This window comes from Molossus molossus, unplaced genomic scaffold (assembly GCF_014108415.1).
Source record: "Molossus molossus isolate mMolMol1 unplaced genomic scaffold, mMolMol1.p scaffold_m16_p_9, whole genome shotgun sequence".
Classification (NCBI taxonomy): domain Eukaryota; kingdom Metazoa; phylum Chordata; class Mammalia; order Chiroptera; family Molossidae; genus Molossus; species Molossus molossus.
Window position 1 is genome coordinate 1,112,423 of NW_023425403.1, and position 22,341 is coordinate 1,134,763.

The window sequence follows — 22,341 nt, forward strand, 5'->3', positions numbered from 1 at the left end:
AAGGCTGGGTGCAGTGTCAGTGACCCTCAGACACCCCTGCTTAACTAGGCATGACCTTTCCAGAAACTCCAGAGAGGGTACAGTGGCCTCGGAAGGAGTTTGGTCACCACCCCCCCAGGGCGAAGTGGCGTCAGTGGGCACAGACCTGTCTGCCCTCGGGCTGGGGCCCCAGCAGGAACAGCGGACTTGCCCTCGGGCAAGTGCTTCTCACCAGGGTGGGACTTGGTTGCTTCCAGCACAAGGTGAGGGCCGTGGCCAGGCCCCTCAGGGGCACAGTGGGCTCGCAGCGCAGAACCAGGCCCTCCGCTCCTCCCGGGGCTCCCCCTGAGCAGAGGGGCCTCGGAAAGGCTGTGCTCTGCCCGCCTGCACCCAGACTACTTACGTAGCCGTCCAGACCCCAGTTCTCCTTCTCCGGCTTGCTCCCGAACACCTCTGCCGCCCCTCTCACTTGAAAGGCTCTCAGGAGCAGGTGGGCCTCCTCCTTCTTGTAGATCCCTGCGAATGGGCACAGGCCACCACGTCACAGGGACGCCACGGCGCCACAGGGTCGCCACATCATAGGGATGCCACGGTGCCACCATATCACAGGGGCGCCACGGCACCACCACGTCACAGGGACGCCACGGTGCCACCACATCATAGAGATGCCACGGTGCCACCATATCACAGGGGCGCCATGGCACCTCCACGTCACAGGGACGCCACGGCCATCCAGGCACTGGCCCTCCTGACCCGGAAGCTGGGTCAGAAGCAATGTCACAGAGGAGGAAATGACTGTGTTTTTACTTTCACGTCAGCACTTTTTCCTTGAAACCATTTCTTATTCAAGTCTTTGTATCTTGAATGGGCACCGCCCACTTCAATTAGTGAAATTTCCAACGTGTTTATCCCACAGGAAGAATAAAAGTAATATGCTTTCAATTATATTAGTTTTTGAAATCCAGCATCTTTAAATGTATAATGTCCTCCATTCCAAGGACAGGAGTATAACCTAACGCCACAAACGCACACCTGTGCAGCCCAGAAGACACTGGACATAAAGTGAAGTCTCGCCCCTGCTGCTTGTGAACTCGAGACAACTGTTCAATGCGCTGGCCCATGGACGACACAGCTGGCCCACGAGGGGTTGTTGGCAACTACAGAGAGTCCCCCACCCACGGAGGGAACACACACCAACATGCAGTGATGACCTGATTTCCCCTGTGCAGAGACGGCAGGTTCAAGGGACAGTTACTGTTCGTTTCAGAAAACACAGCTGTTCAGCCAGGCCAGTGGAGCTCAGGGGTTGAGCGTCGACTCTGCACCAAGAGGTCACCAGTTGGATTTCTGGTCAGGGCACAGGCCCAGGTTGTGGGCCTGATCCCCAGTGGGGGGCGTGCAGGAGGGGCCAATCAATGTTCTCTCTCATCCATGTTTCCACCTCTCTCCCTCTCCCTTCCTCTCTCTCTGAAATCAATAGGAAAAAAAAATGCAGCAGTTCATTCTGATTCGAATCAGAGAAGCAAAACTCTACTGTCCCAGAAATCATCTCCAGCAATGAGTGTGTGGGGCAGGAGGGAAGCCATGGCCACCCGGAGGCATGGGTCTGCCCAGCGTCCGTGTCCACCATCGGCGACTTGGTAGGCGAGGTGTCCGATCTCCCCTCTAAAACTCCAGACCCCAGTTCCATGCGCTGTAGGCAGAGGTGATAAGATCTCTTTTTATGACTATGTCTGTGCTGATTAAACAGGGACACCCCACAGAAATCAGAGTCCTGGCTGGACTCGGTAAGGGTCAGTTTCTCTTCCTGTGTCTCTCATTCCCCATCACAGTTCCTGTGCCAGGAAGCCGGAACCACACTCCCCAAGTCCTGGGCCGAGATTTCCCAAACGGATCCCACGGCCACTTACATGAACCTCACGTGGGAGCTTTCCTTCGGGAAAAGGGAAATGCAAACTCCATGAACATAACTATCGTGTAATGCCTTTGGGTGAGGCTGTGAAATCGGAATATTTTTAAAAAAATTCTCAGGTTATTCTGAGCACCTGGTCAAAGTCATTGATACCTTCACAGGGTTGGGGTACAAAGCAGTGTGTGGCCCCCAGACCACAAACCCATGAACCCAGACCTGTACAAGGCTCCCAGTAGGGATGGTCCTGCCTTCCCCACGCCCAGGGGACAGGCGCCATTGTGAGGCCCGTCCTCGTCCACGCCACAGAGGGAGGGGACGAAGGGGTGAGCTGTCTGCGACCAGACTTTCTCAAGGTCACGTGGCCGTCAGCCGTGGGTGAGAGGCTGGCTGCAGGGGGTCTGACCCAGCAGGAGTCCATTTGCGAAGAGGACACAGAGTTGCGAGTGGTGAGATGAAGGGAAATTAAGGGCACAAGAGAGCCTGTGCCCACAGGATGTGGCCCAGCCCCGACCCGAATGCAGATGCTGCCGCGGCCAAGCCCATGGGGAGCGAGGCCGTTTTCCCGGGTCTCTCTTCTCAATCAGCAAAGACAATGTGTTTCCTAAGAACTCGTGCATCGCACGGCTAACGTAAGGGTGACAGCTTCCTGCCGGCCTGCATGTCTAAGCTGCTATTAACTGTGGGACGACCTGGAAACTCACCAGGAGCAAAAGTGCCAACATGAGAATATCTGGGTGAAAGTCTGGGTTAGAAAAAGAAGAAAGAAATTCCATCAAAGGACACATTCCAGAGACACAGGTCTGGGCTTCAGTCTCACATCCCCAAGTGGCTGTTATGTGCACAGTCTCGGGCAAACTCATCCCCTCTTCTGTACTGGCTGGCATGACCTGTGACCGGAGAAAATGACCCGCAGGGGTATGGAGCGGACCCCATGGCTGAACAGCACCTGCGTCCGGGACGGCGCCCCGACAGGCGGCCGCTCTGGGGGAGCTCAGAGCCCGCGTCCAGGACGGCGCCCCGACAGGCGGGCACTCTGGGGGAGCTCAGAGCCCGCGTCCGGGACGGCGCCCCGACAGGCGGGCACTCTGGGGGAGCTCAGAGCCCGCGTCCGTGCTCCGCGCTGGACGCTCTCAGGACCCACCTGCCAGCTTCATCTGCAGCGGAGAGGCCGCGGCGAAGGTGGCGTTCACCTGGCTGCTGGTGGCGTTGAAGCAGTCCACCGTGAGCGTGGCCGGCTGTCGCTTCCCTAAGTGCTCGTAATGCCCCTTCCACACGGAGCTAACAGAGAACACGTCTGAAGGAACTGCGGGCGGGAGAAACAGGCGGGTGTGAGGCACACAACAGGTGCGTGTCCGGGTTTCACGACACAGCAGGAGACGTTTCGGGGAGACACCACACGTGAGGACAGTGGTGGAGACGAGGTGCCCGAATGCGCACCTTCCACAGCAAGTAAAAGGCGACCCCGGGTGGGCGGACACGCCTGTCGGGGGCGGAGTATTTCAGGTGCAGAGCAGACCTGCTGAGGGACCCAGTGCCTGCTAACCGGCCCACCCACGTCAGGGCAGACTTTCGTGCTTAGTAAGAAATACGTTAAATGATGTTTCCCTTACGTCCACTCTACTCGCTGAAAGATGGGGGCCAGGAGAGCTGACCTGTGTGTGACAGGCGGGTCAGGATCCCCCGCCTCACAGCCTGTGATTCTCGCCCCTCTGGAAACAGAGGCCCAGCCTGGGGCCCCGGTCTCTGCTCCCTGCGGTCCTCACTGTGCGCACTGAGCTGGCCCTGCCCCCCTCCTCTCCAAGCCCCCCGTGAAGATGTCCTGCCACCAGTGACAAGTCAGGTTAAATGGTGTCACGTAGCATACGTACGTAGAAAACTCAGAGAGAAAAGGCAAAAAAACTTTTAAAAATTAAAATTCACCTGGGACAGAAGAACTTGCAAGGGTTATTGAGGCATCTTCTCTCTCCTCACTGGTGACGGAAGGAAACCTATCTCTTTCACATCTCTGCAGGCAGATGTGTACGACACCTGCCATTTTCAGTACAAAACTCCCAGGGTGGCTGACGTAAGCTGGACCGGGTGTTACACTGCTTCCTTTCTCCCTGCACGGGAGGGGCCCCCGGATAACGGGACGAGATTCACGGGAAGTGGGTTTGGCCAATCACGTTGTTTGGCCTGCAGCCCACTGCGAGCATCGGACTGGGGCACCCAGACGTGCCCGCGGTCACGCTTCTCTCGTCGTCTCCGAGGCCCGTCTCCTGTCTGGGGGCCAACCCTGCGGGCACAGCCTGGCCACACTTTTCACACGAGGACAGCGTGGTGCCAGTCCTGTGGCCTCAAGTGGCCCCACCTCCTAATGATAATGATTTTAGAAATCAGATGAGATGAGGCTGACGTCGCAGCCGGGCACCTGGTGCGTCTGCTCACTGGTCACGGGCATCAGGAGCTGCCTCCTCCAGCAGCAGCTCAGAGGCGCAGCGTGACCAGCAGCCCCAGGACACACTTTCCTCACTAAAATGAACAGCGCAGCCTTTGAAATAGTATCAGAATGCTTTCTTTCCCTGATGAGGATTTATGCACTCGGTGACGCTGTTACTGTGTTTGCTGACGCTGTTCACTGAGGTTACACTTGGTGGGGGATCAGGGTGACGGTGAGCAGGGAGTGAACAGGGTCTGAGAAGTGGCTGGTTCGTATCTGAGTGTGACCATCGGTCATGTGGGGAGATGACCGCTCGGAGTCCTTGCCACCAGCCTGCAGCTGGCAGTGGGCAGTACAGGCGATAGCAGGACAGATCAGAGCCTGCGCCCTGATGACCATGTTACTCAGCCTGCAGCTGGCAGTGGGCAGTACAGGCGACAGCAGGACAGATCAGAGCCTGCGCCCTGATGACCATGTTACTCAGCACTTTGCTTCAGAACGAGGCAAGGTGTAGCGGTGAGGATACATGCACCTTAAAAAAAATGCCCATATTTCAAAATCTGAAACCAAAAATTATCAAGCAACACCAACCCGCCCCCACACCACAGGCGTTCTCGTCCATGGAGACAAGCTGCCTGGGCAGAGTGCTGGTCTCCGCACGTGATCTGTGAGCAACTTCTAAACAGAACAGCCGAAATATTCTCCTGGAGCCGTTTTCAGACGCTGTGGTCTGCACTGGAGAGACCCCTGAGCCCGGCTGGACGCTCTGCCTGTCCAAGAATGCAGTGTGTCACCAGCCACGGCATCACCCTGCTCCGGACCTGAGCAGCCCGTAAAACCCGAGTCACGAAACACGGAGACAGTGGCCTCATCTACTGACCAAGGTTATCTATGTCCATGAGAAAAAACCTCCACTTAGACATAGCCCGGGGACGCACGGTGTCACCGACATGCTCTCCGGGCTGTGACGCGGCTGTGGGACGCAGTGGGCATGGGGCCAGAACCACTTCCGCGGGGCCATGGCCGCACCTGCCCACCGGGCGGGTCGTGCCTCTGGCCCTACAACAAGGAAAAGTGACGCTCACGTCTCAGGAGGCAGAGGACGCCTGACTCGGGGAGGCGCTGGGAGAACACGGAGCCGCGTGTGAGCTGCACGTGTGACCCGCGGCCCCTGAGGAGGGCGCGTCCCTCTGCATAAGGCTCCACCACACAACATCTGCCACCGACTCTGCCTTCTGCCTGCGGCTCCTGCCAGGGAGCCCCGTGTGCTGGTGCCAGAGGCTGTCCTGTCATCCTGTCACCCCACGACCCGTCCTGGAAGGACAGATGTGTGCAGCCCTGGTGTGTGCACTGGCGTGGGCGTGGACGTGTTCGTGCACTGGCGGCGTCAGAAAGTGAGCTTCGCTGCTCAGAGCGCACAGACAGTCTGCCGGGCTGGGCAACGCTACCACTGGTCTGGGATACAAACCTGGAGTTTTAGTAACTGTGTCATTAACTTCTCCCACTCCTTTACCTACAAGTAAAAAGATAGACTGTCATTTTCAAAAAACATTTATTTTGAAATACGTTTGAAAGAAAAAAGGTCAAACTGAAGCCGTTTTCTTTCTCTGGATTCCGTGAGTGTTTCAGACACGGCCACCTCAACACCCCATGTGTTCCCAACAGAGTCCTCCGTGTCTGTGGGAAAAGCTGCTTCCCAGAGAAAATTGTGAGGACCTGCGTGTACTCCTGTCCACTGCGCTACCACAGAGCCGTGCAAACCCGTGTGGACTGCGTGTGCTCCCGTCCACTGCGCTATCACAGAGCCCTGCAAACCCGTGTGTGCTCCCGTCCACTGTGCTACCACCGAGCCCTGCACACCCGTGTGGACTGCGTGTGCTCCCGTCCACTCCGCTACCGCAGAGCCCTGCAAACCCGTGTGGAATGCGTGTGCTCCCGTCCACTGCGCTACCGCAGAGCCCTGCAAACCCGTGTGGAATGCGTGTGCTCCCGTCCACTGCGCTACCGCAGAGCCCTGCAAGCCCATGTGGAATGCGTGTGCTCCCGTCCACTGCGCTACCGCAGAGCCCTGCAAACCCGTGTGGAATGCGTGTGCTCCCGTCCACTGCGCTACCGCAGAGCCCTGCAAACCCGTGTGGAATGCGTGTGCTCCCGTCCACTGCGCTACCGCAGAGCCCTGCAAACCCGTGTGGAATGCGTGTGCTCCCGTCCACTGTGCTACCGCAGAGCCCTGCACACCCGTGTGGACTGCGTGTGCTCCTGTCACTGCGCTACCACAGAGCCCTGCAAGCCCGTGTGGACTGCGTGTGCTCCTGTCACTGCGCTACCGCAGAGCCCTGCAAACCCGTGTGGAATGCGTGTGCTCCCGTCCACTGTGCTACCACAGAGCCCTGCACACCCGTGTGGACTGCGTGTGCTCCTGTCACTGCGCTACCACAGAGCCCTGCAAGCCCGTGTGGACTGCGTGTGCTCCCGTCCACTGCGCTACCGCAGAGCCCTGCAAACCCGTGTGGAATGCGTGTGCTCCCGTCCACTGCGCTACCGCAGAGCCCTGCAAACCCGTGTGGACTGCGTGTGCTCCTGTCACTGCGCTACCACAGAGCCCTGTAAACCCGTGTGGACTGCGTGTGCTCCCGTCCACTGCGCTACCACAGAGCCCTGCAAACCCGTGTGGAATGCGTGTGCTCCCGTCCACTGCGCTACCGCAGAGCCCTGCAAGCCCGTGTGGAATGCGTGTGCTCCTGTCCACTGCGCTACCACAGAGCCCTGCAAGCCCGTGTGGACTGCGTGTGCTCCCGTCCACTGCGCTACCACAGAGCCCTGCAAGCCCGTGTGGACTGCGTGTGCTCCTGTCCACTGCGCTACCGCAGAGCCCTGCAAACCCGTGTGGAATGCGTGTGCTCCCGTCCACTGCGCTACCGCAGAGCCCTGCAAGCCCGTGTGGACTGCGTGTGCTCCCGTCCACTGCGCTACCGCAGAGCCCTGCAAACCCGTGTGGAATGCGTGTGCTCCCGTCCACTGCGCTACCGCAGAGCCCTGCAAGCCCGTGTGGAATGCGTGTGCTCCCGTCCACTGCGCTACCACAGAGCCCTGCAAGCCCGTGTGGACTGCGTGTGCTCCTGTCCACTGCGCTACCTCAGAGCCCTGCAAGCCCGTGTGGACTGCGTGTGCTCCCGTCCACTGCGCTACCGCAGAGCCCTGCAAGCCCGTGTGGAATGCGTGTGCTCCTGTCCACTGCGCTACCGCAGAGCCCTGCAAGCCCGTGTGGACTGCGTGTGCTCCCGTCCACTGCGCTACCGCAGAGCCCTGCAAGCCCGTGTGGAATGCGTGTGCTCCCGTCCACTGCGCTACCGCAGAGCCCTGCAAACCCATGTGGACCTGCGTGTGCTCCCGTACACTGTGCTACCACAGACAGCTGTGCAAACGAGGGTGGTTTTTGTCCATTTTCCGACCCTCATGTGGGATCTGCTGTCCCCACCTGACAAGTAGCAGACACAGAGCTAAGGTGTCAACACCTCCCATCATTGGATGAGGTCCCACCTGCCTCCATGAACTTGCATGTGAATATTCACGAACACCTGGTCGTGTCTCTTGCCGAACCTTTAATTTGGTTTATCAAGTTGAATTTAACTCACTCTCTTAGCTTTTCTGGTTTTGTATCAAACTACCAATGACCATCCTTCGGGTCTGTCTACTCCTGTCTCTGACAGAGAAAGGCAAACTGTCACTCTTCACGCCCCTAACCTCGGAACTATAACTGAGGTCCAGGAACCACGATCAGAGTCACACTCCCAGGTCTTCACCAACAGTGTCTGGTACGCAAGGTGCACACATCGAGCTCGGTGGGAACCAGTCTGCTGTCCACCCCAGAACAGTTACTCTCCCTTGTCAGCACACCAAGTGTGTGTAATTAGTGCATCGGTTCCATGTCAACTGCTTTTGTGATTTAAAAAGTAGGAGCAGTGCCAAGAACAAGCTTATTCCACCGCCAAACAGCTCGTGGTCTAAAATAACAGGTCAGCTCCGCCCCTGCCAGGACGGGATGGCACCGCTCCATCTTCACTAAAACATACACTTTCCAAAAATATGTATGTTTTTCTTTTAACTCATAAGGCTTTTCTTCAACCATGCAGCTTTTCTCTTGGGCTACGCTGTGATTAGAAGGTAGTGAAGTCGCACATCTCCTTGGCCTTTGCCTCCGGAGCATCGAACACTTACTGACACACGTCCACACACGGCCCACGCACAGGACACACGGAGACTGGGGGGCACATGTCCAGGCCGTGCTCACTGAGGGACTCGGCCTGCATACTAGCCTGACGGTGGTCTGCATGCCCCTCCACTCTGTGGGTGGTGTTTGCATGTCCTCAGCAGCAACTTACTTTTGCAGACAGGGGACTTCCCTGTCCACTTCATGTCCGCTTTGCACGTCCTGTGCTCAGACCCCCCGGCCAGGAAGAAGCCCGGATGGCAGGTGTACACTAAGGTGTAGCCGAAGGAGGGGAGATCCATGGCTCTCACGTCTGCGTGGGCTGGTGTCTCTGGCTGTCTGCAGGCGTGAGCTGGAAGGCATGCATTCCATTAGCAATCACGGAAACTGTGATCATGAGCTTCACATATGGGCCCAAAGAAACAAAGAAATAGGGCAAGGATTTGGAAATAGCTACATAGTTACTTTACAATTTAAAACTGTGATACAGTATCACCCAAACATCACCAGCATCCCTGTCCCCCTGTGCAGTCTTCAATATCGTGATGGCTGGTGTGTCACCCCTCCCTCCTCATCTGTCCCTTGGTCTCTGTCTCTCCTTCCAAATATATATGCACACAGAAAGGTAGGTTCACAGTCGTGAGTACGCAAAATACAGAGTTTATTCTTGTATGATTATTTATTAATTTGCATTATTTTCCATGTAAATAATTGTAAACCTACTTTTGACTATTTCTGTCTATCCATATAAATAGCTTCCTCTCTAAAAATGAGTGTGTAATTATGTGTAGAAATTTAGAGTAGAAACCATCGCTTTGAGATAAACAGATCACTTTTGATGTACCATCAAGATAAACATGCTCCATTTCTTTGAAAGACCCTCCTGTCAACTAAACACACAGATGGACACGTGTTTAGAAATAGGCTTCGATTTCTGTCTGAAGGCAACACACAAATTTACTATTTAGTCAAATAAAGAATCAATGTTGGTAAAAATGTGATGTGTGTTTAGCAGTTGAATGACTGCAGAACACTATTTCCTTTCAAAATATGATTTAGGAGTGAACAAGATTGCAATGTTTAGATCGCAAATAACTTCTCACTCTTTATAAAGTTCACCTGCGTGTCTCCAGTACAGGACCTGGCGGATTATTATAAAGTAAATAGACATATCCATGTTGTGAATGCAATCGTTTCATGGGTCATACTATTCTGTACTTCAGCAAACTTTCAACATGCTGAAGATTTTGTTAGGGAACCACACACGCACACATACATGTGTATAAAACAACTCATACATGATTTGAGATTTCAAGCTGATAGATTTGAAATAGATACACATCTCATAATACCCCAAATCATATCTTATATGCTAATGAAGTGACTTTTGCACCGTTAGTTAAGCGGCTCCTGTGTTGACGGCCAGAGTAAGACGCTCGGCCGATGAGGGGCTGACCTCCGAGCCCTCCGCCCGGCATGCCGCCAGCGCCCACTGTCAGTCATGAAACCAGCTGGACCCTGAGCACTACGGGAACATCAGTCATGGGGACTTCAAGAAGCACATTCCAACCCTTTCTGCTAATCCTGACACCATCCGCCACCCGCTCTACCCTCGTTGGTGATCTGGAGCCACCATGCAGACTTTCCCCGAGTGTCGACACACGTCCCTTGTAGGGAAGGGTTAGGGCGGCTTCTCAGACCTCAAGTGCCTCAGGACCCTGGAGGGCCAGGTGCACCAGAACCCTGCCCCTGCCCGCCCCAGCTCCCAGGGCTTCTGACGCAGCCGGTCTGTGCCCCAGGACAGGCGGAAGCTGCTACTCTAGGAAATCAGCCCTTGAGAAACAGCCGTGCAGGGAATTACAGCCACCACACAAGGCACAGGAGACAGCTGCTCAGGACTCCCGGGACCTCCCCAGCCACGGGCCCGGCCGCCCCTTACGTATGCACTCGGTCTGTGTTCCGCTCCACGTCAGGTTTGCCAGGCAGGTGCGCGTGGTGGGCCCCTGGACGTGGTAGCCTTTCCTGCACCTGAAGAACACGGTGCTCCCCACCTGGAAGCAGACCCAGCGTGAGCTCAGTGGCGGCACAGACGGACACCCGCAAGGCCGCGCGTCTGGGTGGACAGGATAGTCGTGACATCTCCCCCTAACCTCAGGGCAGGGTGAGCCCCACGCGCCTGTGATCCACGTGTCACAGGCCCTGCAGGTCACGCAATGGTGACTGAGCACATGGCCCCATGAGCTGCAGTCCTGAAGCAGTGTTTTTGGGGGTGTGTTTTGGCAGTGTTTTGGGGGGGTGTTTTGGCAGTGTGTTTGGGGGTGTGCTTTGGCAGTGTGTGTGAGGTGTGTTTTGGCAGTGTTTTAGGGGTGTGTATTGGCAGAGTTTTGGGGGTGTTTTGGCCGTGTGTGGGGGTGTTTTGGCAGTGTTTTGGGGGTGTTTTGGCAGTGTTTTGGGGGGGTGTTTTGGCATGTGTGGGGGGTGTGTTTTGGCCATGTGTGTGAGGTATGTTTTGGCAGTGTTTTAGGGGTGTGTTTTGGCAGTGTTTTGGCCATGTGGGGGGGTGTTTTGGCAGTGTGCTTGGGAGCGTACGTTTTCTCTTTCCTTTCAGCCTCACCTCGCATCAGTTGTAACAATTTCTTTCACGCCGCCCCACTTTAAGCAATGGATATGTCCTAGTAAATTACTTTTGTTAGCATCTGGGAGCTGGCCACCTCCTGTTCTCTCTCAGCTCCCTTCAAAGTCTACTGTCCTCTAGCGTCAAACACGTCACATCGTTACTGCTGACACATCTCCCGCCAGACCCTTGCCAGCTGACATCCCTGACATCCCAAGACTCTGCCAAGTGTCCCTCTCTCTGGGCATCCTCCCCGGTCTTGCAGGAAGGGGTTGGCGGCAGCTCCTCTGTGTCCCGAGATCTCTCCGGACAGCGACCCTCGCTGCCCGCTTGTCTGTTTGCTAATGTGGCTGCAGGCACCGGGGAGAGTCCCCAGGGGTCGGCAAACATGTATCTAGAGCACGAGTCATGGCCATCGGTGGAGGGCACCAGCGCTCACTCATATTAGGAACAGAAGACCAGCGCCTGGGGATGGGAGAAGGCAGAGACCCAGAGGTGGCTCAGGTCTGCACGGAGCTCTGTGGGGGCTCGGACCACGCCGTGTCCTGTGGCTTCAATCAGGAAGCCATGTAAGTGACCGGTCTGCAACCATCATGGTCCCTGCTCTGGGCATTAACCTCCTCACGCTGGGTCCTCAGCGCTTGCTGGGTCAGGCACCAACCCCTCACGGAGACGCCGGGAAGAATGATCTGGGTAAAACACAAGCAGTAGCTGCTACGCTGAATACTGATGTGGAAAGTCAGGGAAACGCAGCTGCTTCTCAGCACTGGTACCACACAGAGAAGTCAGAATTCACTGCAAAAACGTGCGTTTCTGTCAACTTCGAATGGACAGCTGGTTGAGATTCCAAGGTGGGTCAGAGTGGCCTCCGTCCCTCCCCTGCATGCCTGAGCCCAGGGAGGCCCCGGCGGGCGGCTGCCGGCATCGACCAGCAGACACGTGGGCCTTCACCGTTCACTGGCGGGAAGGGCACACGGTGCCCGTCGCAAGCACAGCATTTTCCGCAGGACGCACCTGCCACTCGAGCGGGGACACTGTGAACCAACCGGCTTTGTGAGCTCACGGGATGTGGCCAGCTGAGGGGGAGCCAGTCGCCTGTTGTGTAACTGACAGCCTAGGGCACAGGGGTCCCAGACGGAGCGGGCTCACTCCGAGTGGGCGCGGTCTCAGCAGCAGGCTGAAGGAGACGGACGAAGGGCAGCAAACCCACGGAGCCTCTGCTCCCAGGGCCGGCGGCCGGAGCCCCGCAGCCCCTGCTGACTCAGGGTGGCTGAGACGTTTCGTGTTAAGCTTTGCTGCTCTCCGCTGCTGGGGATCCCTCCAATATCTCTGAAGTGTTAATGTGCTTTTTATTTACACATTGAAGTAACTTTGAATAGTTTTAGGAGATCCTCGGGAAAGAGGTACCCCCAAGTAATCTTGCCTAAGGGGCTTAGGTGTGTTTTCTTCTGTTTTTGTCTCTAGAATTTAAATGTTTGCCGTTATGTTGGGTCACTAAGTGGGGCCCTTTGCTGTGTAGCTCATCAGTGACGCCTCGCCCAGATCTGAGAAGCATCGTGTCGGTTCGGCAGACAGGAAACAGAACACGTGCACGTTTCCAAATAGAAATGGATACAGCAATGACTCCGTGTGAATTATGACGGCACAGTCAACTCAGATTTGCCAGTTAACACACCACACAGAAATAAATTGTGCCTGAATGAATTTCATTTGGGCAAACAGGACATGCACCAGAACTGGTACACGGAAACATAAACCTATGTTTAGGTATCAATTACATGTTATACTTATAGAAAAAATGTTGTAAAATGAAAATGAAATACCTCGTATCCTCGTGAGCTGTTCTGAATTCCGAAGTGTGGGGTTCCAGGGTCTGGGCAGGTGTTATGGGCAGGATCTGGAAGGGACAGTCACAAAACAGAAACAGAGTCCAGACACGGTCAATGCAGGATTCTAACCTTCTGCTAAAAGGTCTCATGCTTGAGAACATCGCATTTTGACAAGCGTGAAGATTTCCTGTATGAGAAGCAGGGATGGGAGTGAACGGCTGCTCTGCCTCCTTCCCAGGGCCTGTGCGGGAGGCGGCTGCTCCGTGCTGCCCTCCCCTCCCCGCAGGGCGGGCGGCGTCCACAGCGGCACCGCACACCCTCCTCACTGTCTGGGGGAATGTTTGACACATTTTCTTTCTTTATTGCTTCTAGAGAGGGGAAGGGAGAGGGAGAGAGATACAAACATGGATGAGAGAACATTGACTGGCCGCCTCCTGCACGCCCCCCACTGGGGATCGGGCCCACAACCTGGGCATGTGCCCTGACCGGGAATTGAACCAGCGACCTCCTGGTGCAGGGCTGACGCTCAACCACTGAGCCACACTGGCTGGGCAATGACCCTTTGCTTTTTAAGGATCCAATGAATGGCCATCTCCTCTGGTCATCCATAACATCATTCAATGGTCCTCAGAACTGAGGACCTCTATTTTCTCATCAAAATGGGAGCCAGCGGCTGACCCACAGCAACCCCCCGACATCGGGCTTGAGCCCTCAGGAAGCGTGAAGCTTGACTGTTTGATTCCCATCAGCTGCTGGGGAACGTCAAAGAATCTGCTTTCAAGGGGAAGGACCGTCCGGGCAGAAACGTCCGTCTGTCTGGGGCAGGGGGAGCCCAGAGCACGCGCAAGAACGAAGGGCGTGAGCTCAGCCGGAACCAGGGCGGCCCTGGGGTCGCTCCCCGCGCGGCCTTCATGCTGGAGCAGGTGTCCTTCAGTAACTCAGAAACAACATTGCTATGGGCTACCTGCTTCCAGCAGACCCCCTTCCACCCAGGACAGGTGGACCCAGGCCCAGCAACGCGTCTGAGCCCACGGCCGGGGACTGCTGGGCGGGAATGAGGCTCTGGTTTCTGTGCCACCGCGTGGCTCACACACAGCTTCTACCGGACCCTCTGTGTGGCAGCTGTCACTCTGCAAATGAGGGGTCGGGACACGTGGAAAGTCTCCTCCGACTTGCAGGTGTCACTCCGTGCTCGGAGGTCCCCAGGACACCAGGGCCCTGGTGACCCTTGCTGTCCCTGCTGGCGGTCCAGCCGGTCCCGCGGGGATGGACGTCATAGGAGAGGCGGGCGCTGAGGAGGGCAGAGCCTCGGCCTGGCCGAGCTCCAGCTGGGCCGTCCTGGAGAACGGCAGTCATGACGCCTGCAGGGACTCGCTGGTCCCATAGAGCCTGCAGCTGTCGCCCTGGCCAGTGTGGTCAGTGGTTAGAGCGTTGGCCCCAGGAACCAAAGGATAGTGGGTTTGATTCCCAGTTAAGGGCGTGTACCTGGGTTGCTGGTCAATACCCAGTCCCCATCGGGGTGTGTGTGTGCAGAGAGTGTGTCTCTCTCACACTGATGTCTCTCTCTCTCTCTCCCCTCCCTCCCTCCTTTCTACTCTCTTTAAAAAAAGCAATGGGAAAAAATGTGTGTATATATATATATATCTCCATCCTCCCGGGAAGATTAACTAAAACAATGCAGCTATCAGATGGCGGAAACAGGGGGAGACCGGAGGCCAGAGAGCACAGTCTCAGAGCTGTTCAGCTGCCGACTCGAACCCCAGCCTCGCTGCAGTGTGAAAGGCATCATGTCAGTCCGGCGGATGAGCAGGCACACGGGGAACGACCCGAGAACACTGCGCCCGTGCCTGGTGCGGGACGCGTCCCACCCCCGAGTGCCCAGGGCCGCATTACCGATGCAGGTGGGCTGCACTCCACTCCACGAGCCGCCGGCCTGGCAGGTGCGTCTCGAGGAGCCCACCAGGATGAAGGGTGGCCTGCACTGGAAGGAGACCTCCGACTTGTAGGTGAAGCTTCTGCCAGCAAGCTGGCCCTCTGCAGGGGTGCCCGGGTCTCCGCAGAGCACAGCTAAGGGGACAGCAAGGAGGTCAGCCTGGTGTGGGCCCGGATCGGGCGCCCCAGTGCCCGTCACCTCGGGTCTGTCCCATCTTCAGGTGCAACTATTGGATCGACAAGCGGCTTACGGACAGAGCCCCCCCGGGGCAGTGCAGGTTCACACTGGGCCTTCTGCCATGTGGCATGGCTCTCCATGACACATGCTGTTTCCTCAGACCGACCTGAGGCTCCTGCTGGGGCTGACACAGAGGGGACCCGGCGCCAGTCGTGTGGGGAGACTTACGCAGGCACTGGGGTGTCTCCCCCTTCCACACGCCTCGGCCTTCGCAGGACAGGATGGTGGGGTGAGACAGCTGGTAGCCGGCCGCACAGCTGTAACTGATGCTGGCGCCCCAGCGGAAATCCGATCCCTCCACGGCTCCGTGGGCCACGGGCGGTGGCGGGCTGCACAGGACCGCTAGGCAGAGAACAGCGTGGGGACACCCAGCGTGAGGCCTGGAGCCACACAGACTCCGTTTCTTTAATAAACGAGTGATCAAGGCAGACGGCGACGGAAAATAACGAAGGCTTTCCCTACTGCTCCGTCATTGATTCTGGTGGTGGGCAGGAAAGCAAGGCGCAGGGTAAGGAGAGCACTGAACCTGACGTGCTCAGTGCACACGAGCCCAGACAGGAGACACCCCCCGGCCGTCTGTCTTCTCACACAGTGACGAGGACAAGCCCGGTCAGGGCTGGGCCGTGTGCCTGGAGTACCGTCTCGAGAATCCATGTACACACATGGTCAGCCCTTCTCCTGTTCTGTGCTGCTCTCTGTACTCAGAGATGGCACATACTTTCTGAACACGGTTGACCCATGTTCTGAGTAATTAGGACGACAAACCCGGAATGGTTAAGGTTCTGAAACACCACACTGGCGAGGGTCTCAGGACTGCCCCGGAGGCTGGTGTCCGCGTCGCGTGGGCTGCACAACAAACACTCCTCCTGGCCCAGGTGCCCGGTGGCCGACCCCCCGCCTGCCTCCGCACTGAGCCCCTATGCCCAGAAGCCTGGGGGTGAGTACCCCTCGAAGTCCTCCCCAGAGACCCACAGGCTTCCTGGATTGCCCACAGGAGGGCTGCCAAAGGCACCTGAGGCAGCAGCAGAGACTCACCTGCCGTTTTCACCTGTGCTCTCACGTCCAAGCCGTCTCCGGGAGGAGACCCCCAGCCACACAGGCCAGCACACATGCATACCCAGCGCTGGGAATGGGCCCTGGTCTGGCCATTTGACCTTCCATTCGTCTGTTCACACGTGTCAATAGGTAAGTCTCAATAACCCCTAGGTGAGGGCTGGGCTCTAGGTGGAGTCATATCCTGTGAAAAGGCCCCAGCTCCCACACAGGGATGACGAGGGTGACCAGGAAGAGAGAAGAGGTCTCATCGGATGGCCCGGTTGGCGTGGAGTTGATGACCACAGAGTGGATGCTAATTAGAAGGTCTGTAAGGCTCCCAGGCACCGGGCCATTTTATTCACCTTCATCATCCCTATGCCTGTTTGACCAGAACCCCCCCACGACTTTGAGTTCATTAGACCAACAAGTGGGGGCCTCTATGACACAGATGTACCACGGCGGACAGCAGAGCGGAAGGAGCTGGAGGCACCGCGCCCAGTACGCTCTGGTGTGATAAAAGTGACGCCCAAGCACACGCCCGTCAGACGGGGACGCAGCCACAGGGTCAGGTGGCACCAGGGCCCATAGCAGACGGCACCCAGCTCACCAAGTCCTCCCAGCGTCCCGCTCTCCACCCACAGTGCTCTCTGTTCCTGGTCCAGGAACCAGTGAGGACCACATGTATGTGATCACCGACGGCTCCGAGACCCTCGTGTCTGTTCCTCACCTGCATCCTCGGGGCCCGCAGCCTGGCCGGGTGCTCAGTGGGTTAGAGCGTAGGCCCAATATGCCAGCGTTGGGGGTTTGATGGCCAGCAGCCTGGCCGGGTGCTCAGTGGGTTAGAGCGTAGGCCCAATATGCCAGCGTTGGGGGTTTGATGGCCAGCAGCCTGGCCGGGTGCTCAGTGGGTTAGAGCGTAGGCCCAATATGCCAGCGCTGGGGGTTTGATGGCCGGCAGCCTGGCCGGGTGCTCAGTGGGTTAGAGCGTAGGCCCAATATGCCAGCGCTGGGGGTTTGATGGCCGGCAGCCTGGCCGGGTGCTCAGTGGGTTAGAGCGTAGGCCCAATATGCCAGCGCTGGGGGTTTGATGGCCGGCAGCCTGGCCGGGTGCTCAGTGGGTTAGAGCGTAGGCCCAATATGCCAGCGCTGGGGGTTTGATGGCCGGCAGCCTGGCCGGGTGCTCAGTGGGTTAGAGCGTAGGCCCAATATGCCAGCGCTGGGGGTTTGATGGCCGGCAGCCTGGCCGGGTGCTCAGTGGGTTAGAGCGTAGGCCCAATATGCCAGCGCTGGGGGTTTGATGGCCGGCAGCCTGGCCGGGTGCTCAGTGGGTTAGAGCGTAGGCCCAATATGCCAGCGCTGGGGGTTTGATGGCCGGCAGCCTGGCCGGGTGCTCAGTGGGTTAGAGCGTAGGCCCAATATGCCAGCGCTGGGGGTTTGATGGCCGGCAGCCTGGCCGGGTGCTCAGTGGGTTAGAGCGTAGGCCCAATATGCCAGCGCTGGGGGTTTGATGGCCGGCAGCCTGGCCGGGTGCTCAGTGGGTTAGAGCGTAGGCCCAATATGCCAGCGCTGGGGGTTTGATGGCCGGCAGCCTGGCCGGGTGCTCAGTGGGTTAGAGTGTAGGCCCAATATGCCAGCGCTGGGGGTTTGATGGCCGGCAGCCTGGCCGGGTGCTCAGTGGGTTAGAGCGTAGGCCCAATATGCCAGCGCTGGGGGTTTGATGGCCGGCAGCCTGGCCGGGTGCTCAGTGGGTTAGAGCGTAGGCCCAATATGCCAGCGCTGGGGGTTTGATGGCCGGCAGCCTGGCCGGGTGCTCAGTGGGTTAGAGCGTAGGCCCAATATGCCAGCGCTGGGGGTTTGATGGCCGGCAGCCTGGCCGGGTGCTCAGTGGGTTAGAGCGTAGGCCCAATATGCCAGCGCTGGGGGTTTGATGGCCGGCAGCCTGGCCGGGTGCTCAGTGGGTTAGAGTGTAGGCTCAATATGCCAGCGCTGGGGGTTTGATGGCCGGCAGCCTGGCCGGGTGCTCAGTGGGTTAGAGCGTAGGCCCAATATGCCAGCGCTGGGGGTTTGATGGCCGGCAGCCTGGCCGGGTGCTCAGTGGGTTAGAGCGTAGGCCCAATATGCCAGCGCTGGGGGTTTGATGGCCGGCAGCCTGGCCGGGTGCTCAGTGGGTTAGAGTGTAGGCTCAATATGCCAACGTTGGGGGTTTGATGGCCGGTCAGGGCACATGCAACAACCAACCAGTTAGTGCACCAGTAACTGGAACAGCATGTCAGTGTTTCTTTCTCTCTTTCCCTTCCTCGTTCTCTCAAAATCAGTAATTTAAAAAAAGAGAAAAGAAAGCAAGCCTGCCCACTCTCTGCTGGTGGAGTCCTACCTGCGGAGATCCCTGTCCACGTACAACTGTCACCCTGTCCGCCAGCACCTGTCCCTCGTCCCTCCAAGAGCCTTCCCACCCTCCACGTCACTCAGCCACTTGGCAGGCTCCATTCAGCCAGCTCTGCTGTCCCTGGAGAGTCTCACTGTCCCGCCATCTCCATGGCGGTGTGGCCGCCTCCCTGTCAGCGTCTGAATCCCACACATGTCACGGCGCCAACACCTCTGTCATCATTCCACATGAGCCTCTCTCCCAGGTCTAAATTCTACCCATCACGTCTGCCTAAGACTGAACACAGCCGGGCCAACGTGCACAGAGAGAGAAAACCCCGGGGCTGAGAACACGGGCGTGGAGGCGGCGAACCGTCGTTGGAGTGCTGTCTCCACCCAGTGCGCCCGGGCTCTCTGTGTGCCCGTTCGCATCCTACGACTGAGAGGAACGTCGTACAAAAACCAAGCAGAATTCCTGGGGCCCTAGACCTCCAAAACCAAGTCCCGAGTTGCCGTGGGAACTCCCGACACTCCCCAGCGCGGGCTCGAGGACAGCTGCAGGGAGCTTTCTGGTGACCGTCGGAGACAGTCATACACCACATGACAGCCTCTCCCTCTGTACACGGACGGCCTCTCTCACACCAAGTGTCTGTCTGCCAGGACACTTGTCAAAGGGACCCGCTGCTCCGGCATCTCCCCGCTGCCTGTGTCTCCTCCCTTCCCCAGAGCCTTTCGCCAAACCCACCGGCAAGCGTTTCGGAGGACGCTGGTGCAGGACGCCTGTTTGGTTTTTAAACTTCAATTCCATTTTAATTATAGCCTCTCTGTCTGTTTACCCAGGCGTCTTGGTTTTGAAGGTATTATTTGATCTTTATTTCTGTTCAGGCAGAAATAGGAATGAGTCACTTCGAATTTAAAATCTCTCCCAGAAAGCAAACGACTTCAGTGGGGAAAACCTGGCGCTGTTTTATTTGTAAGGGGCTGTCTGACACAGAGAAGCATCGTGCCCGGGTCCGGAGCAGGAGCGCCGTCCTGCCCGCCCCTCCTGTCTGTCCGACACGTCCCCGGCCGTCACTTGGGGAGGGAGAGCACCAAGAGTGGACTGAGCTTTGCGTGTCTACTTAGCTCTCTTTTCGTCTCGAGATTCACGGAACGGCAGCTGCCGCTGCGTGCTGCGTGCTGCTCTGAATCTTCCGCCGGCTTCAGAAGTGGGGTAAAATCCCTGAAAGCTCATTACACTTGAAATCACACCAGGTGGTGCTGAGGCGTCCTCTGTCCCAGTGAAACATGTTAAATTGTGGCAATGGCAAATTCGCTACTTTGTTTTTTAACAGTAGGCTGTGCACCTTTCAGTATTAGCCATTTCAATTGTTTTGCAAAAAATAGAGAATCAAGTGATTCAATAATTGCACTGAGCTCAGAAGAATCCCCAGGCCTCTAAGGACCGCATTCATGCCTACAAACTGAAAAGAAATGCAGCTCAGTCAAGACTTCTGTGTGAAACTAAAGCCACAGGGCAAGGACACAAACCTCTGCAGACAGGTTTGCTGGGGTCCCACGTGCTGTCCTTGGTGCAGCGGATGGTGGCCGACGTGGCAGGCTCCATGATGTAGCCGGGGTTGCACTGGTAGCTCACGGTCTGGTTGAAGGTGAAATCGGTCCCAAACTGGACGCCGTTGGCCAGTGAGCCTGGGTCTCCGCAGCTGACAACTAGCACGCAGGAAACAAACAAGAAGCAAACTCAGCGTTACTATGAAATGACCTGGTCACGCTTCTGTTTGGTCACTGCCCTCAAGTCCTGTCCAAGGTGGTGCTCCGTGGACGGGTGCAGGAGCAGGTCTGCCCACCCGAGCTCGGATCCCGCTTCCACTCCACCCGTGCCTGGCTGTGGGAAGCTGTGCCCGCCCGTTGCTCCCCAATGGGCAGCGAGGCCATCACACCGCAAAGCGAAGGGCAGAGTCTGCCGTCAGAGAACCCACACCTTCTCCCTTCCCCGCAGTCCACGTGGCCGACGGAGACAGCAAACTCTGACCATATTTGGCCTCAGTTTGATGACATCCAGCCCAACTGGCCATGAAAGTTAATTTCAACCATATAAATAACAAAGTGAAGAAAAAGATCTACAAGTATCCAGTAAATAGATAAAATTGCAAACCTACGGTGCCCTTTTCTCTGTGTGTTAGAAACCCAGCACCACACTTAGACGGAAACTTGTTTTCTCGGAAGCAGGTGTCACGCACTGTGCCCGGGCCACGTGCCGGCAGTCACCAACCTGTGCAGTCAGGCGCTGTGCCCGTCCAGGTCCCATTGGCGGTGCAGAGCCGGGTCATCAGCCCCGAGGTCCTGTAGCCCTCCCAGCAGGCGTAGACGACCGAGCTGGAGAACAGGATGCCGTCACTGCTCACAATCATGCCGTTGGGGGGTGTGCCGGGGTTCCCGCAGGACACAGCTGGGAGGCACAGGGAGCAAAGACACAGACAGTGACCCTTCCTAGGCCTCTGAATGCCAGAGGCCGAAGGCCACCATCCGTGCCACAGATGACATGGTGATGGAAAAGGAACCCGGGTCCTGTGACCATGGAGGGCGCTGGACGCGTGTTTACTTTCCACCACACCGTGACCTTGCTGCTGAGTGGCGACAAGAAGAGCACGTTCTCACAGTGCCCATTCTAAAGCGCATTCCTGCGAAGCAGGGCTCCCTGCGCTGAGACTGGACACGTTCGCACACAGAGCGGAAGGATGATGTTCAGGATCCACGACACGTGAGCGACTCGAAAGTGGTTCCCATCACAGGCGAGCCGAGTTTGTTTATCATTTTAAATCTGTGCAAATCAGGTCATATTTTACACCTGGGAGACAATTCATTTTGGAAAATCGGGGATGCCTGAGGGACGTGACCGCGTACACTTGAACTGTTTGGTGAACGGTCTCGTGGTGCAGAAGCTCGGCCACTGGGCCCACTGGTGTGGCCTGGCTGCCCTTGATGTTTCTCTGGAGATGAGCGGACACCAGGTGCAGGCATTAGGCCCTGCCAGTGAGGGCCACGCAGCTGGTCTGCACCCATGTGTCTCTCGTGTCCCCTGCTCTGCTAACAAGTGGACCGCGCTGCTGGGTGTGCAGACAGGTGGTGATGTCAGCCTGCAACAGGCTTTCGGTTGATCCCGTTCCCCATAAAGGCGGCTCCTTCCCTCCCTGCCCCCCACTGTACTGTGAAGCAAGCAGGCATGTCTAGATGTGACTCTTGGCTGTACTTTGGAAACACGGAGTCTCATGAGACCGTTTCTGAGAACGACTGACTATGTGAAAACACTCTCACCATCTAGTGGCCCACTTTCAGATCCAGCCTTGAGGACAAAGGTACACACTTCTTAGAATACGGGAGGAAACAAACTGTGAAGTGTACACAGCATATAAAATCCACTCCTGTGGAGGTCCAGGGGCCGTCTCACAGGTGTGTGGAGACACCACTCACCCAAGGCTGGACTGGACCTCACGTGGCAGGAGCTCGCGTACACGATGACGGTCCCCGACCTGTGCCAGGACACAGGGCTCATCGACCGTGACTCCCTGGAATCGGGTCTGTGCTCGCGCCCCTTCTACCACAGACCCGCCCGCAGACTCCTGGTTGCATCTGTCCATAGGGAGCGGTCAGCCTATCTCCGTATGTTCGCTCCTGTGTCTCAGGGACTCTCTGGGGAACAGCTTTGCTGTACAACAACTCAACCGCCAGGACGTCGGCAACGTGCCTGGTCACTGGAGAGACCACACAGTTTTAAGCATAAGGTTGGCTTTCAGACTCCAAGGAACTCA

The 22,341-nt window shown here is 57.1% G+C and overlaps 1 protein-coding gene across 1 annotated transcript in view; it reads right to left on the reverse strand.

The window, feature by feature from the left end:
- Positions 1-22,341, reverse strand: part of CSMD1 (CUB and Sushi multiple domains 1) — a 1,021,666-nt gene that overhangs the window by 10,568 nt on the left and 988,757 nt on the right. The window contains exons 58-67 of the mRNA XM_036250552.1: positions 20,805-20,981; positions 20,063-20,242; positions 15,302-15,475; positions 14,857-15,030; positions 12,958-13,031; positions 10,460-10,571; positions 8,693-8,872; positions 5,779-5,823; positions 3,033-3,194; positions 383-495 (exon numbers count right to left, since the gene is read on the reverse strand). Coding sequence (XP_036106445.1) covers positions 383-495; positions 3,033-3,194; positions 5,779-5,823; positions 8,693-8,872; positions 10,460-10,571; positions 12,958-13,031; positions 14,857-15,030; positions 15,302-15,475; positions 20,063-20,242; positions 20,805-20,981 — 1,391 coding nt within the window. The remainder of the gene's footprint in view (positions 1-382; positions 496-3,032; positions 3,195-5,778; positions 5,824-8,692; positions 8,873-10,459; positions 10,572-12,957; positions 13,032-14,856; positions 15,031-15,301; positions 15,476-20,062; positions 20,243-20,804; positions 20,982-22,341) is intronic.